Raw genomic sequence first — 14091 nt, forward strand, 5'->3', positions numbered from 1 at the left:
ACCTTGTTCGTGCAAGTTGTTTTTAGCCTCATTTCTTAAGATTTATTTACGGGGGCTGGAGAGATAGCTCAGTGGTTAAAAGCACTGACTGCTCTTGCAGAGGACCTGGGTTCAATTCCCAGCACCCATATGGTAGCTACAAACTATCCTTAACTCCAGTTCCAGGAGAATCCAAAGCCCTCTTCTGACCTCCGCGGCATTGCACTCATGTATGTGCAGGCAATACACGCATACACATAAAATTAAAATAATAAAATATTTTTTAAAAGATTTATTTACCTTTTTTTAAGTGTATGAGTGTTTTTTTGACATGTATGTATTATGTGTATCATGTGCATGCCTAGTACCCATGGAGGTCAGAAGAGTCCATCAATCCCTGGAGGGAGAGTTTTGGAAGGTTATGAGCTGCCATGTGGGTTCTGGGAATAAGCCCAGTCCTCTGTAAGAACCCCAAAGTGCTCTCAACTGCTGAACCATTTCTCTAGTCTCTTTAGCCTCATTTTTAAACCTTATGTTTTTGTTGTTTTGTTTTGGAAATGGGTCACATGTAACTTGTTGCTTGGATTGTCCATCTATTTGGGCAAAATACGTAAGAAACAACTCATTTTGACTTTATAATAAATGATATTTTTCTTTTTTAGGACACCATGTAAAATTGAACCTAGTATAAACCATATTCTAAGCACCAGAAAGCCTGGAAAGGAAGAAGGAGATCCTTTTCAAAGGGTTCAGAGTCATCAGCAAGAGTCTGAAGAAAAGAAAGAGAAGATGATGTACTGTAAGGAGAAGATTTATGCAGGAGTTGGGGAGTTCTCTTTTGAAGAAATCCGGGCTGAAGTTTTCCGGAAGAAATTAAAAGAGCGAAGGGAAGGTGTGTGTATTGTTCTAATTCAAGTTTAGAAAAGTAACTTTTCAAGTCTAAGGAAAATTGCCTAAACTATATGTGATGTTTTTATGTTTGTACAGCTTTTCACTATATATGCATACATTGCTGCCCCCCACAAAACCTCTTGGTGGAGGAAACAGAGTCTGTATTCAGGAGTGAAAGAGGAAAAGGAGCTGTAGACTACAGAACAGTCCCATTGCACAATAAATGGCCAGCTTAACCCCTGGAGTGTGTATATGCCTGCCTCTTAAGTACTTTTTCTTAATGTTGCCTGTGATACTCAGCCTCAATTTCTTCAACAGCTTTTTTAGATTAATTTATTCAGGCACATCTCAATCACTTAGAAAAGTTATTTATTTATTCTTTTTTTTTTTTTGGTGGTGGTAGTTGTGGGTTTTTTTTTTTTTTTTTTTTTTTGGTGGTGGTAGTTGTGGGTTTTTTTTTTTTTGTTTTTTGTTGTTTTTTTTAGGATCTCACTATGCAGCTCTGTCTGACCTGGAACTCACAGAGATCCACCTGCCTTAAGGGCCTGTGTCATCACACCCAGGTGTATTATTTATAAAGATGAAAAGAGAAGGAACTTCACTCCTCTGACTTCTACATTCACTGTGTGGTACATGCATCCCCACATACATCATGGACACACAATAATAATATTTATAAAAAGTAGAACTGGCTGGAAGGTGAAGCTTAGTAGTAGAGTGATTGTCTCATATGTGTGAGGACCTGAGGCCAATCCCCAACACATAGGGGAAAAAAAAAAAACCCACCAAAATCCCCCTAAGAGCTACGGTAACAAAGAAATAGATGAGGAGGAAATAGCTAGATGAAAATATTTTTCTTACAAAGGGCGCATTTAGTCTCAGCATTTGGAAGGCAGAGGCAGGCAGATCCCTGTAAGTTTGAGGCCAGCCTGGTCTGCACAATGAGTTCCAGGCCAGCTGGGGAGACCCTGTCTCAAAAAAGACCAAGAAAAGAAATATTTTTTCTTAAGGAAAAAAAATCTAGCTCATATCTACTATATAGAAGTAAGATGAAGGTACATTTTATTCTCAACTAGCCAAAGGAGTACCCAGCTGTGTCAACTGGGATTTTGTTAAATACAGGAGGCATTAATCATAGGATATGGTGGTGCCCATCTGTAATTCCAGTACTTGGGAGATGAAGGCAAAATTCCAGTACTTGGGAGATGAAGGCAAAAGGATCAGACATTCAAGGTCATCCTCAGCTATATAGCAAGCCAGCCCCAGGTGTAAGCTAGTCTGGGCTATAAGAGACCCTGTCTCTTGATTTGCAGAACTGTGAGAGTTTTAAAATACCCATTTCCTAAGCTGGTCTCTAAATTATAATTTCCCATCTGTATAGTATGTACTCTTTTAAGTCATCATATGTGAATTCTTGGTTCCTTTTATTTAAGATTTTAATTTTATTTTTAAAATATTTTATTTATTTTATTTTTTATGTATATGTATGTATTGTCTGCATGTAGGTAAGTATGCCCATGTCGTGCAAAGCCCACGGAGGACAGAAGAGGCTGTCAGATCCCCTGGAACTGGAGTTACGGACAGTTGTTAGCTGCCATGTGGGTGCTGGGATTCAAACCTGGGTCTTCTGCAAGAACAGTCAGTGTTCTTAACTACTGAGCCATCTCTCCAGCCTTAATTTTTATTTTTAATTATATATGTAGATGTGTGTCTGTGTATGGGCATATGCATGTGAGTATGGGTGCATTTGGAGGCCAGAAGAGGGTTTTGGATCCCCCGGAGCTATAGTTAGAGGCAGTTGTGAGCTGTGTGACATGCTTGACTCCTGTAAGAGCAGTACACACTTTGTGACACTGAACGCTCTCTCCTGTTCCAATTCTTGTTATTTTTAAAGCTTGGTCTCAAAGACTGTTGCTGATTACTTGAAGAGAGAACCACTAGACAAGCCATAGTTGGAGCCAACAGAGTATTCTATCATTACTATTGTCCATTTTCCCTTCTTCTAATAATTTAGCTTCTTTCAGATTTATGTTTTCTGTTTTAGTTTGTCTTGTCTGCCCCCTCCATTTCATGAGCCTCCTTAGTATTCTTAGCTCAGAATTTTCATTCACTCCATCATTCATCAACTGGTTAAGTACCTGGCTCAGTTATCTTCCTTTCTGCCCCTATACCATTCAAAACCATAGCTTTTAAATTCTCTGACCTGACTGCCATACTGCCTATGCTTATGTAAAATACTCCATGCCTCTCCTCCTGTGTTCATCTGGCAAATACCTTAACCCTGGTTAAATTCTTCTGTTTGCATTCTGTACCTGCATCCAAGTTATTTAAATGTAAGTAAAGAAAAATATGTCTGTGTGAGTGTACTGATCTCATTTTAAATTTATTTCTTTTCCTTGTTTTTGAGCAGGGTTTTACCATGTCACCCATACTGGCCCAATACTCACTTTGTAGTCCAGATTGGCCTTGAACTTGTGACCATCCTCCTGCCTCAGTTTCTCAAGTACTAGGATTACAGCCACCAAGCCTAACTTGATTTTAAACTTAACGACCAAAAATCTGAAGTGGACACTCACCAGTGTTTAGCAGTCTTTTTAAGACAATTTCAGGTATTAGCAACCTGGTCTAGAACTTGCCATTTAGCCAAGGATTACCTTCAACTTCTGGTGCTTGGCCTCTACTTCCTAAGTGCTAGAATTGCAGGCATGCACCACCATGTCCAGCTTATGATGTGTTAGGTATTAAATCCTGGGCTGCATAAATGCTAGGCAAACTCTAGCAACTAAGCTACATCCCCATCCTCCTCAGTCTCAGGCTTCTCTTCTAAACAACTAATTCAATTTTCTCTCATTTTCAAATCTTACATCCTCAGTTATGATCTTACCATATAGTTCATTGAGAAAACAGAAGCATCTAATTTCTTATCCCTATCAAATCTACCATCTAATTTGCCGTCTGTACCATGTACTCTCCCTGGTGTTTTGTTAAAATTTATCTACTCTTGTTAAGGCCTGTGTCTATTAGTTTTAGAGTTCATCTTTTCTCACTTCTGGTATTTGGCCCTGAAAGTTTTCTTTTCCTCCAGGTTTTTTTTCTGTTTTTCTCAACATCATACAGATATATTTCCTTTGTTTTTTTGGGGGGTGTTGTTGTTGTTTTTTGGTTTTTTGGTTTGTTTTTTGTTTTTTTTTTTTTTCGGTCTCCCTACAAGGTCTCCCTGTAGCCCCAACTGGCCTCCATCTCCTGTATGGAGATCCACCTGCCTCTGCCTCTTGAGTCCTGGGACTAAAGGTATATTCCACCACGCCCGCTTATATTCCCATTTTTTAAAAAGTTATTATTCCTGTAGTCTTCTCAGACTTTCAGCTCATTTTTCTACTTCCTTGAGTAGTAACTTTCTTTTTTAAAAAATTCTATTTATTATTGTTGTGTAAGGGAGGGCACACATGTGGAGGACAGAGGACAACCTGTGAGGTCGGTTCTCTCTTTTTACCTTTAGGTGGGTTCCTAGAATTGAACTCTCAAGTCTTAGCTTGCATCATTGGATGGCAAGGGCTTTTACCCGCTGAGCCATCTTGCTGATCCTCTTTCTTTTTTGTTTATTGTGTGTGTATGTGTCCATGTGTATGAACATGTATGGGACTGGGTGCATGTGCACATGTGTGGAGGCCCAAGGTTGATCTTGGGATTTCTCCTTGATTATTCTCCACCTTATTCATTGAGAGAGAGTCTCTCTTATGCCACTAGTCTGGCTAGCCAGTTTGCTCCGTGGAATCCCATCTCCACCTTGCAAGTGCTAGTATTACAGGTGGGCCCCAGCATTTACATAGGTGCTGGGTATCCACACTGTAGTCCTCATGCTTGCACAGCAGGCATTTTAATCACTGAGTCATTTCCCCAGCCCCAAACTCTGCAGAAAAGTATAGTCAGTCTTTTCTGCATTGCTTGTTATTCTCTTAGGCATTCCTTTTATTCTTGTCAAAAGCTCTGCTGTGATCTCTAGAAATCCGTTTGCCAGATCCAGTGACTATTTTTTTAAAACACCTCGTGACTTAGCCCTTGCTTATTTCTCCAGCCTATATTTTACTATTTTTCCTCTAGTTATGGTGATACCAAGCTGACTTTCTTTTAGATTTGTCAGTACAGTGTTCTTCCTGTATTGAGGAACTTTCCCCAGATCTTTATTTGATTGATCTCCTATTCAGGTTTTAGCTTTATCATTTCACTTTATCAGAATAACCCTTGTTAACCGTTGACCTCTGCTTTGTTCAATTTATGTGTTTCACATCTGTTTTGGTTTTGGCTATTGTTTGAAAGTTTTCATAGTACTGAGGATCAGACTTCAGGCCTTGCACAGTCAAGCCAAGTGCTCTGTCATTTCCCCTCCCTTTCTTTTTTATGGTTTGTTTTATTAGATTGGTTGGTTATATGGTTTTTGAGACAGTGTCTGTCACCTAACTCAGCCTAGCCTTGAACTTGCTGTGTTTCTGAGGATGACCTTCAACTTTTTTTTTTTTTGAGATAAGGTCTCCCTGTAGCCCCAGCTGACATGGAACTTGCTGTGTTGACCAGGCTAGCTTCTTACAGAGATCCACCTACCTCTGCCTCCTCAAGTTCTGGGATTAAAGATGTGTGCCACCATGCCTGACTAACCTTGAACTTCTTATCCTCCTCCTGCCTCTACCTCCCAAATGCTGAGATTTCGGGCACACACTACCATGCCTGCTTTATACAGTGATAGGGATCAAATCCAGGGTTGAGTGTTAAGTAAGCATTCTACCAACTAAGCTACATCTCCAGCCCTATGTATATAATAATAATAATAGTAGTAGTAGTAGTAGTAGTAGTAGTAGTAGTAGTAATAGTGTTTTTGAGAGTCTTGCTTTGTAGCCCAAGTTGACCTAGAACTTCAGGTGATCCTCATGGGTACTAAGATTAAGTCATATCACCACCCTTGACTTTGTTTTTCTTTAAATTTTATTTTGTTATTTTTATTTTATGTGTATGAGCATATTGCCTACCTGTGTGTAAGTGCAGCTGTGTTGTGCAGTGCCCACAGAGGTCAGAAGAGGGCGTCAGATCCCCTGGAACTGGAGTTATAGGCGGTTGTTAGCCGCCATGTGGGTGCTGGGAATTGAACCTAGGTTCTCTGCAAGAGCAGCCAGTGTTCTTAACCACTGAGCCAACTCTCTTGCCCTTATTTATTTTTTTAAACACTGATTTTTTTACTAATTTCTTTGTGCAGTTTCACCATATTTGAATGTAATATCACATAGGAACTTTGTATTGTTCTTTGAAACTTGTTTTCCATTGCAGTTGCTACGGGTATTCCCTTTTTTCTTGACTAGATAAATAAATAAAACAGTAGAGACCTAGACCACAAATTGCAGACCTTGTTCTACTTCTTGTTTTCATTTTCATCTATACTGACATATGTGCTAGGATTGGGCCTCAAAGGCAGGTTTTGACAGGATGAATTGCTTTAAGGAGGAAATGCCTCAACTTATTTCACTGTTTCCAGCGGAACTACTGACCAGTGCAGAGAAGAGAGCAGAAATGCAGAAACAGATTGAAGAGATGGAGAAAAAGCTCAAAGAAATCCAGACTACTCAGCAGGAAAGAACTGGTGATCAGGTAGTTTTTTTGTTTGTTTTTCAATACAGAAAACTAATCTCAAACATGCCCAACCTAGAATAAATTAAACAATATAAAAGTGTAAAGTCCTCTCAATACCTATGTAATTTTTTGGTATTTTCTTAATTATTACTAGCAGGAAAGCAAATTTTTTTTCAAGGTTTCCATAAAGCATTTTATTTTACTTTATTTTATTTTATACAGTTTATACGTGCATATAATTTTATACGTGCATGTTTTGATCAAATCTATGGCCACTCCCTCCCCTCCAATTCCTCCCATATCTCCCAACCCTTGCCAGAAAGCAATTTAACAGGTAACTTCAAATGAGATTTCTAGTATATGATAGGTGATGTAATTCATTGACTTCTTATTTGTTATCTTGTTACTTCTGATGTTAGCTTTTTTTTTTTCTAGTCATTTTCCATTAAAATGGGTTGATTAAAGAAGTCAATGTATGTTTGCCACTACTCAGTTGAATACAATACCAATTTTACTAGGAACTTAAATTACTGGAAAGGCCTTTTGTGGTTAGTAAATGTCTAAAAGAAAATGGTTAAGCTACTGTTAGAGCTAGTGCTTAAAATAGCATTTTCTGTGTGAGAGAAACATTGGTTTTATTTATTTTAATATAAACAGCAAGAAGAGAAGATACCTGCAAAGACAGACAAACTGCAAATTGCTTCAGAGTCTCAGGAAATGACAGGAGTGTCTCTTTCCCATTCTGTTTGTCCACTAAACTCTCACCCCAGGTAAGACACATTGGTGGGAGACATAGTGCTTATAGGAGAACATAGAAGAAACTTTTGACTTTGATGATTTGAAGTCTCCTTTTTTTTTTCTTAAACAACATTGAGTCCATGATTTTTACAAGTTTTATCATAGCATGAAGTCTCGTGCTGATGAAGGACTATGTGGTGCTGACTTTTTCTTCCATGAAAATAAAAATAAGTGTTTCTAGAGCCAGGCACAGTGGGGGTGTGGGGGGTGTGTGTGCGTGTGTGTGTGTGTGTGTGTGTGCGTGCGTGTGTGCATGCCTGAGATACAAGAGACCTTGTCTCAAATTTTTTTTAATTAATAAACTAATAATGTTTCAGTGGGGGTGGTGGTGCATGCCTGTAAGCCCAACACTTGGGTGGCTAAGGCAGAATGACTGAGTGATTAAGGCTGGTCTAGGCTATATCGTGAGACCCTATCTCACAAAAGCAAAACCTTGGGTGGGGGATTATGATTAAAGTACATTATATATGTGTATGAAAATGTCCTTATAAAACCCAGTGCCAAGTACAATGAAAATATGCCAGTTAAAAAATTGTTTAAAAAATCAAAACTCAAAAAGTACTACCAAGAGAACTGCTGTTCGCACTGATAGATGTTTCCTGTTGTCGTGTTAATTTTGTTTTGGAAAAATGGTAGCTTACCATTTTGCAAGCTGCTTTAACTATTTATGTAAACTTAATATGTATTATTAAGTATACTTCTATGGCTTTAATGCCTGAAGGTTCTCATGTCAATAGAGTTTTGATTAATAGTAGTAGGATAATTTCTTTATATTAGAATGAAGAAGATTATAGTTAATGGTAAATCCTCTCAAACTTTAAAAATTGTAGCTGAATGTGTGGCAGATACCTGTAATCCCAGAATTTGGGAAGTAGATGCTGGAAGATCAGGAATTCAAGGTTATCTTCCCCTACGTAGTATTGAGGCCACCTTGGACTATATGAGACTCTGTCTCAAAAATTTTTTTTTTCTTTTTGTGGGTATTGAGCACTTAAATTTTTTATTTTTCTTCACAGGAAAACTTTACCTATAGAAAATGTTTTGCAAGAACAGCCTGATAGTAAAGGTAAGTTGTATTTGACAGTCCCAAGAGGAGCTTACGGATAACAAATGCGTGATGATAACACAGTAAATATTTTTCTCAATTATAGTAAAATAACTAAAAGAAAGCAGAGAGTGGGAATTGAGTCTTATTTCATCTTTGAATAACAGAATTTGTTATAAGTGTGATTTGAAATAAGATATGTATTTGAGAGAATACTTGACAAGATTCTTCACTGCTTTTAAATACTTGGTTTAGGGTTGGCAAGATGCCCCAGCATATAAAGATGCTCAGAACCCACTGATCTCCACTTGGTTACTATGGCACACAGGTACCTGCACAACTGCACACATACATACAAAAATTTTTTCTAATGTAAAGAAAAAAATGAATTGGGCCTAGAGCAATAATTCAGTGGCTATTCTTTTAAAGGACCCAGGTTCAGTTACCAGCACCCACATGACAGTGTACAACCTTCTATAACTTAAATTCCAGAAAGTCTGATTCCCTCTTCTGGCCTTCATGGGCACTATATACATGTGGTACAATTACATACATGTAGACAAAATATACACATAAAATAAATCTTTTTAAAAATATGAAGTACTTGCTTTAAAGATCTATATTTACATTTATACTATTGTGAAATATCCTACTTTAGTTAATCTCAGCACTCGGGAGGCAGAGGCAGGTAAATTTCTGTGAAATCAAGGCAATCCTGGTCTACATAGCAAGTTTCAGGGCATCTGGGGCTACAGGGAGACGCTGTCTCAAAAAGACAGGAAAAAAAAAAAAAGAGTAAGATTAATTTTTTTCACATTTGTTTGTGTGTGTGCACATGCATGCACATGTTATGGCATGTTTGTAGACATCAGAGAACAGCTTGCAAGAGTTTTTTTCTCTTCTCCATGTGGGATCCAGGGGATCAGACTCAGGTCATCAGATTTGGGAGCAAAAACTTTACCTATTGAACCATCTCAGTGCCCCAGAATAAGAGATTTAAGAGACATTTGAATTAGTCACAATATATGAATCTTACTATGCATTCCCAGTCCAAACACATTTGAAAAAACATTGCAACTACTAAAACTTCTGGCTAGATATTTAATATTCAGAAATGCTTGATTATATAGATATAATGTCTTAAGATTAGACTTTACTAAAGAATTCCAAGTCATGTTGGGTTAGATTTGGAAGAAGTAGCAGTGCTGGGGAAATAGAGCAAGGATCATCGTGTTTAGATCATTAGAACTTGATGTTACAACTTTTTCATTAAACTCGAGCTCCAGGGAATCTGATGCCCTCTTCTGGACTTTGAGGGCACCTGCGCTCAGCACACACACAACACACACACATACATACATACAACACACACAAAAATAAAATCTTTTTTAAAAAATCATGTTTCTGGTTTCAAACAACACAGGATATTAATTATTTTCTCTAGTTTTCTTAAAGAGTCAAACATTTCTAAGATTTTTTCCTCTTTCTATAGGTTCCAGTATACCTTTCTCCATTTTTGATGAGTTTCTTGTTTCAGAAAAAAAGAATGAAAGGTTTGGTTTTTTTTTTCTTTATTTTTACTTGGGTTTGGAGGTAGCTAGATATCTATCTATATATGCATAATTGTCTTTTACTTAAATGAGTGTATTGCCTGCATGAATGTAAATGCACCCGTGTTGTACAGTGCCCTCAGAGGTCAGAAGAAGACATTGGATTCCCCTTGAACTGGAGTTATGGACAGTTGTTAGTGGCCATGTGGGTGCTGGGAATCAAACCCAGGTCCTCTGCAAGAGCAGCCAGTGAATGCTTATAATTGCTGAGCTATCTCTCCAGCCCCATTACTTAATTTTTTAAAAAATACTTTTAGTTTGTTTGTGTGTGTGTGAGTGGGGGGGGGGCGGAGAGAAAGGGAGAGAGAAACAGAGACAGAGATGCGGGAATAGGCACATGCCACAGCACACATGGAGGTCAGAGGAGTTGGTTCTATCCTCCTACCATGTGGGTTCCTGGGATGGAACTCCTGTCATCAGCCTTACACTATAAACACCTTTACCCACTGAACTATGCAACTGTTCCCAAGTCTTTTAACTGTAGAAGTGAAGGCAGCTGGGCACTGATAGTCCCAACATGAAGGACTAGGAAAGAGGGAGCTGAGGTCAGAGGATCGTTTAGGCTGCACTGGGCTACATAGTAAAACCTTATCTTAACTACCAAAAAGAGAATGAATTAGAGGGCTACTGTAAACAATAAAAACTGCTAAATGGAATATGTCTTTTTCCAGTCCTACAGATCCTCCACGAGCTTTAGCACAGCGACAGCCTCTTGCAGTTTTAAAAACCACAGAAATAATTGCTTCAAATGAGGATATGTCTCCAGATGTTTGTGTAAGTTAATATAAACGGGCTAGTGTATTGCTTTGTTCAGTTCTCTCAGAAATTTAGTACTGACTAGGTGAGATGGCTCAGCAGTAAAGGTACTTTCCTGCCAAGCCTGGCGACCTGAGTTTGACCCCTAGGACCCACATGGTGGAAGGAGATAACTGACTGCCACAAGTTGTCCTCTGATCACCACGTGTCCCCTATCACAACAAACAAACAAATAAATAAAATTTAAAAATTTTTTTTAAGATTAGGATTAAGAGCTAAGCATGTTGGCACATGCTTGTCATCCCAGTACTTGGGAGGTAGGGATAGAGGAGGATCTCAAATTCATAGTCAACCTGGACTATATAAGTGAGTTTGAGGCCAGCTTGGGAACATAACTAGATCTGTTTAAAAAAGAAAGAAAAAAATGTTTAAGGTTAAAATTAAAATCTCTAATTTGAGCTAAGCACATGAAAAGGTTCTCAGAACTGTGTCACCAGGAAAATTTAAATCAGAGCCACAGTGAGATATTCACACTCACTAGAATGGAGGTGTGTGGTGTCTGCCTCTGCCTCTAGCACTCAGAAGGCAGAGGCAGACAGATCTCTGTGAAATCCAGGCCAGCCTGGTCTACATAGCAAGTTCCAGACCAGCTGGGGCTACAGGGAGACCCTGTATCAAAAAACAAAACAAAAAAGATGGACAATATCAAGTGTTTGGGGCCAAGGATATAGAGAAATTAGAACCTTCATATATTTTTGGAACAGTCATTTTGGAAATCAACAGTTCCTTAAAATGATAAACTTTGCTGGTATGGTGGTGCACACTTTAAATCCCAGCACTCAGGAGGCAGAAGCAAGCAGATCCCTGTAAGATTGAGGCTAGCCTGGTCTCCATAGCAAGTTCCAGGCCAGCTGGGACTACAGGGAGACCCAGTGTCAAAAAGACCAAAAAATAAATAAATAAATAAACCTATTTACTATAAGACTCAACATTTAGCTAGCATGGTAGCACATACCTTTAATCCTGGCACTTGGGAGGTAAAGGCAGGTGGATCTTTGTGAGTTCCAGGCCAGCTGGGGCTACAGGAAGACTGTGTCTTAAAAGACCACAAAAAAAAAAGACAATATTTCCCATCCTTCAGATATACCCAAGATGACTAAAATTATCTTCAAATGTTTGTAGAAATATTATGGTAGAGAAAGCAACCCAAATGTTTCCAATTGATGAATAAATGTGTATCATCAACACAATGGAATATTATTTGCCAATACAAAGGAATGAATAAAATGTTGCTGTACATCACATGGATGAACTGCATGCTGCATGCTAAGTGAAAGAAGCTAGGCATTTCACGTAACTGAAAGTATGTATCTGGAGAGAGCACTGCTTAGGAGGTGATTTCCGTGCTCCTTGCCTAATGCAGATAACCAAAACCAAAACAAGCAAACATCATCTCTTATGTGACATATAGAGAATCCTGTTCATCGTGGTAAAATTTTTCCATTTATATAAAGTCTAAGGAAGATTGGAGATTTCCAGGGGATTAGGGAGAAAGGTAATGGAAAGTGATTGCTAGTGGATTTGGGGATTCTTTTTGACTGATGGTAATGTTCTGAACTAATATATTGATGATGAATATACTAAACCCACTGAGATATGTACTGGAAAGTGAAGTTTCATAGTATGAGCATTGCATCTCAGGGTCTTTAAAAGTGGGAAAAATCACTGGTTTGACAGTGTTTCACACTTTTTTTTTTAGCTTTTCAAGACAGTGTCTCCCTATAGCCCCAGCTGTCCTGGAACTCATTATATAGATCAGGCTGGCCTCAATCTCACAAGATTCACCTGCTACTGTGTCCCTAGTGCTGGGATTAAAGGCCTGTGCCATCATACCTGGCTCCAGTTTTTTTTTAACCAACTCAGCAAATGATGTTTGCTCTTTTTAAAATGCGTTTTATGAGGGTGCTGGAGAGATGGCTCAGCGGTTAAGAACACTGGCTGTTCTTGTAAAAGACCTGTGTTTGAATCCCGGCACCCATATGGAAACTAACAATTGTCTGAAACTCCAGTTCCGACGGTCTCTTCTGTCCTCCAAGGGCATTGCACAACACAGGTGCACTTACCTACATACAGGCAATACACACATACACATAAAATAAAAAAAATAATTAATAAAATATTTTTAAATACCTTTTATGGTAATGGGAAAGTTATATAGGCCAACCATTTTTTCTTTTTAATCTTTTTACATTTTATCTATTTTGTGTAGGCATGAAATTGTGCGGGTAGAGGTCAAAGGACAACTAATGGCAGTCATTTCTCTCTTTCCTCCATGTGGTCCTGGCACTGGAACTCAGATCTTCAGGCTTGGCAGCAGGTGCTATTACCTGCTGAGCCACCTTACCAGCCCTTCCTGTTTTAACTACTGCAGGATAGTGACTGCATAGACATTAAGTCAAAGTGAAAAACCACTGACATTGGCATTTTGTTGAACTTTTAAGCAAGGAAAATCATGCTTTTCTTCACATTAGCATCTGAACTTTTTTGCTGTGAGGTTAAAAAGGGTTGATGTGTTTAACTGAAGATTTTTCTGGGGTGATGTGTTGAATAGCTTCAGTGACTTAAAAGAGTCAGTACATATCCAAGGGAGTGAATCATTTGGAAAAATGTTTTCTTTTTATTTACTTCTTGAGGTATATTTTACATCTACTAAATATACAAATATGACTTATAGCTAGATGCATTTGCACATATGTGACTATCCATGCTATTTTATACCCATTATATAGAGTATTTCTAATGAACTGAAGGAAGACACTTGGGCCCCATTCCATTTTTATGGAATTGGAATTTCCAGAGAAGAAATCCCAAGCTTCTTTTTTCTTTGTTTTAAATAATTTGGAAATTTTTTTCTGGAATTCTGACATAATATACTGTGTTCTAGAGAATACTACCTAACTCATGGTTGACTAGATAGGAGTCTGTTCTCATTCTCCCTCCTGTTTCCTCTCTCCTTAGAATTCTCTTGCTTGAATTTTTTTTTTTTTTTTTTGGTCTTTTTGAGACAGGGTCTCCCTGTAGCCCCAGCTGTCCTGGAACTCACTGTGTAAACCAGGCAAACTCACAGAGATCCGCCTGCCTCCCAAGTGCTGGGATTAAAGGCGTGTGCCACCATGCCCAGCTTGAATTTTCATTAATAACTATCTGAATTTTAAATCTCCTAAAAAAACCACTTTAAATGTCAAAATTAACAGGTCTGTAAATAGCATTTGTTTGTGTAAAATGTATGCTTAGACTAGAGACATCTATTTTCTTTTTTTTTTTTTTTTTTTTTTTTTTTTTTTTTTTTGGTCTTTTTGAGACAGGGTTCCCCTGTAGCCCCAGCTAGCCTGGAGC

General features: G+C 38.3%; 1 protein-coding gene across 1 annotated transcript in view; it reads left to right on the forward strand.

Annotated features, from left to right (window-relative positions):
• The window catches only part of Bub1b (BUB1 mitotic checkpoint serine/threonine kinase B), a 75924-nt gene that overhangs the window by 45370 nt on the left and 16463 nt on the right, over positions 1-14091 (forward strand). Inside the window, exons 9-14 of the mRNA XM_008842313.3 lie at positions 642-871; positions 6392-6504; positions 7144-7256; positions 8301-8350; positions 9822-9882; positions 10611-10713. Of these exons, the coding sequence (XP_008840535.1) occupies positions 642-871; positions 6392-6504; positions 7144-7256; positions 8301-8350; positions 9822-9882; positions 10611-10713 (670 nt within the window). The remainder of the gene's footprint in view (positions 1-641; positions 872-6391; positions 6505-7143; positions 7257-8300; positions 8351-9821; positions 9883-10610; positions 10714-14091) is intronic.

Source organism: Nannospalax galili, unplaced genomic scaffold, assembly GCF_000622305.1.
Source record: "Nannospalax galili isolate Female #2095 unplaced genomic scaffold, S.galili_v1.0 scaffold1400, whole genome shotgun sequence".
In the NCBI taxonomy this organism is placed as follows: Eukaryota; Metazoa; Chordata; class Mammalia; order Rodentia; family Spalacidae; genus Nannospalax; species Nannospalax galili.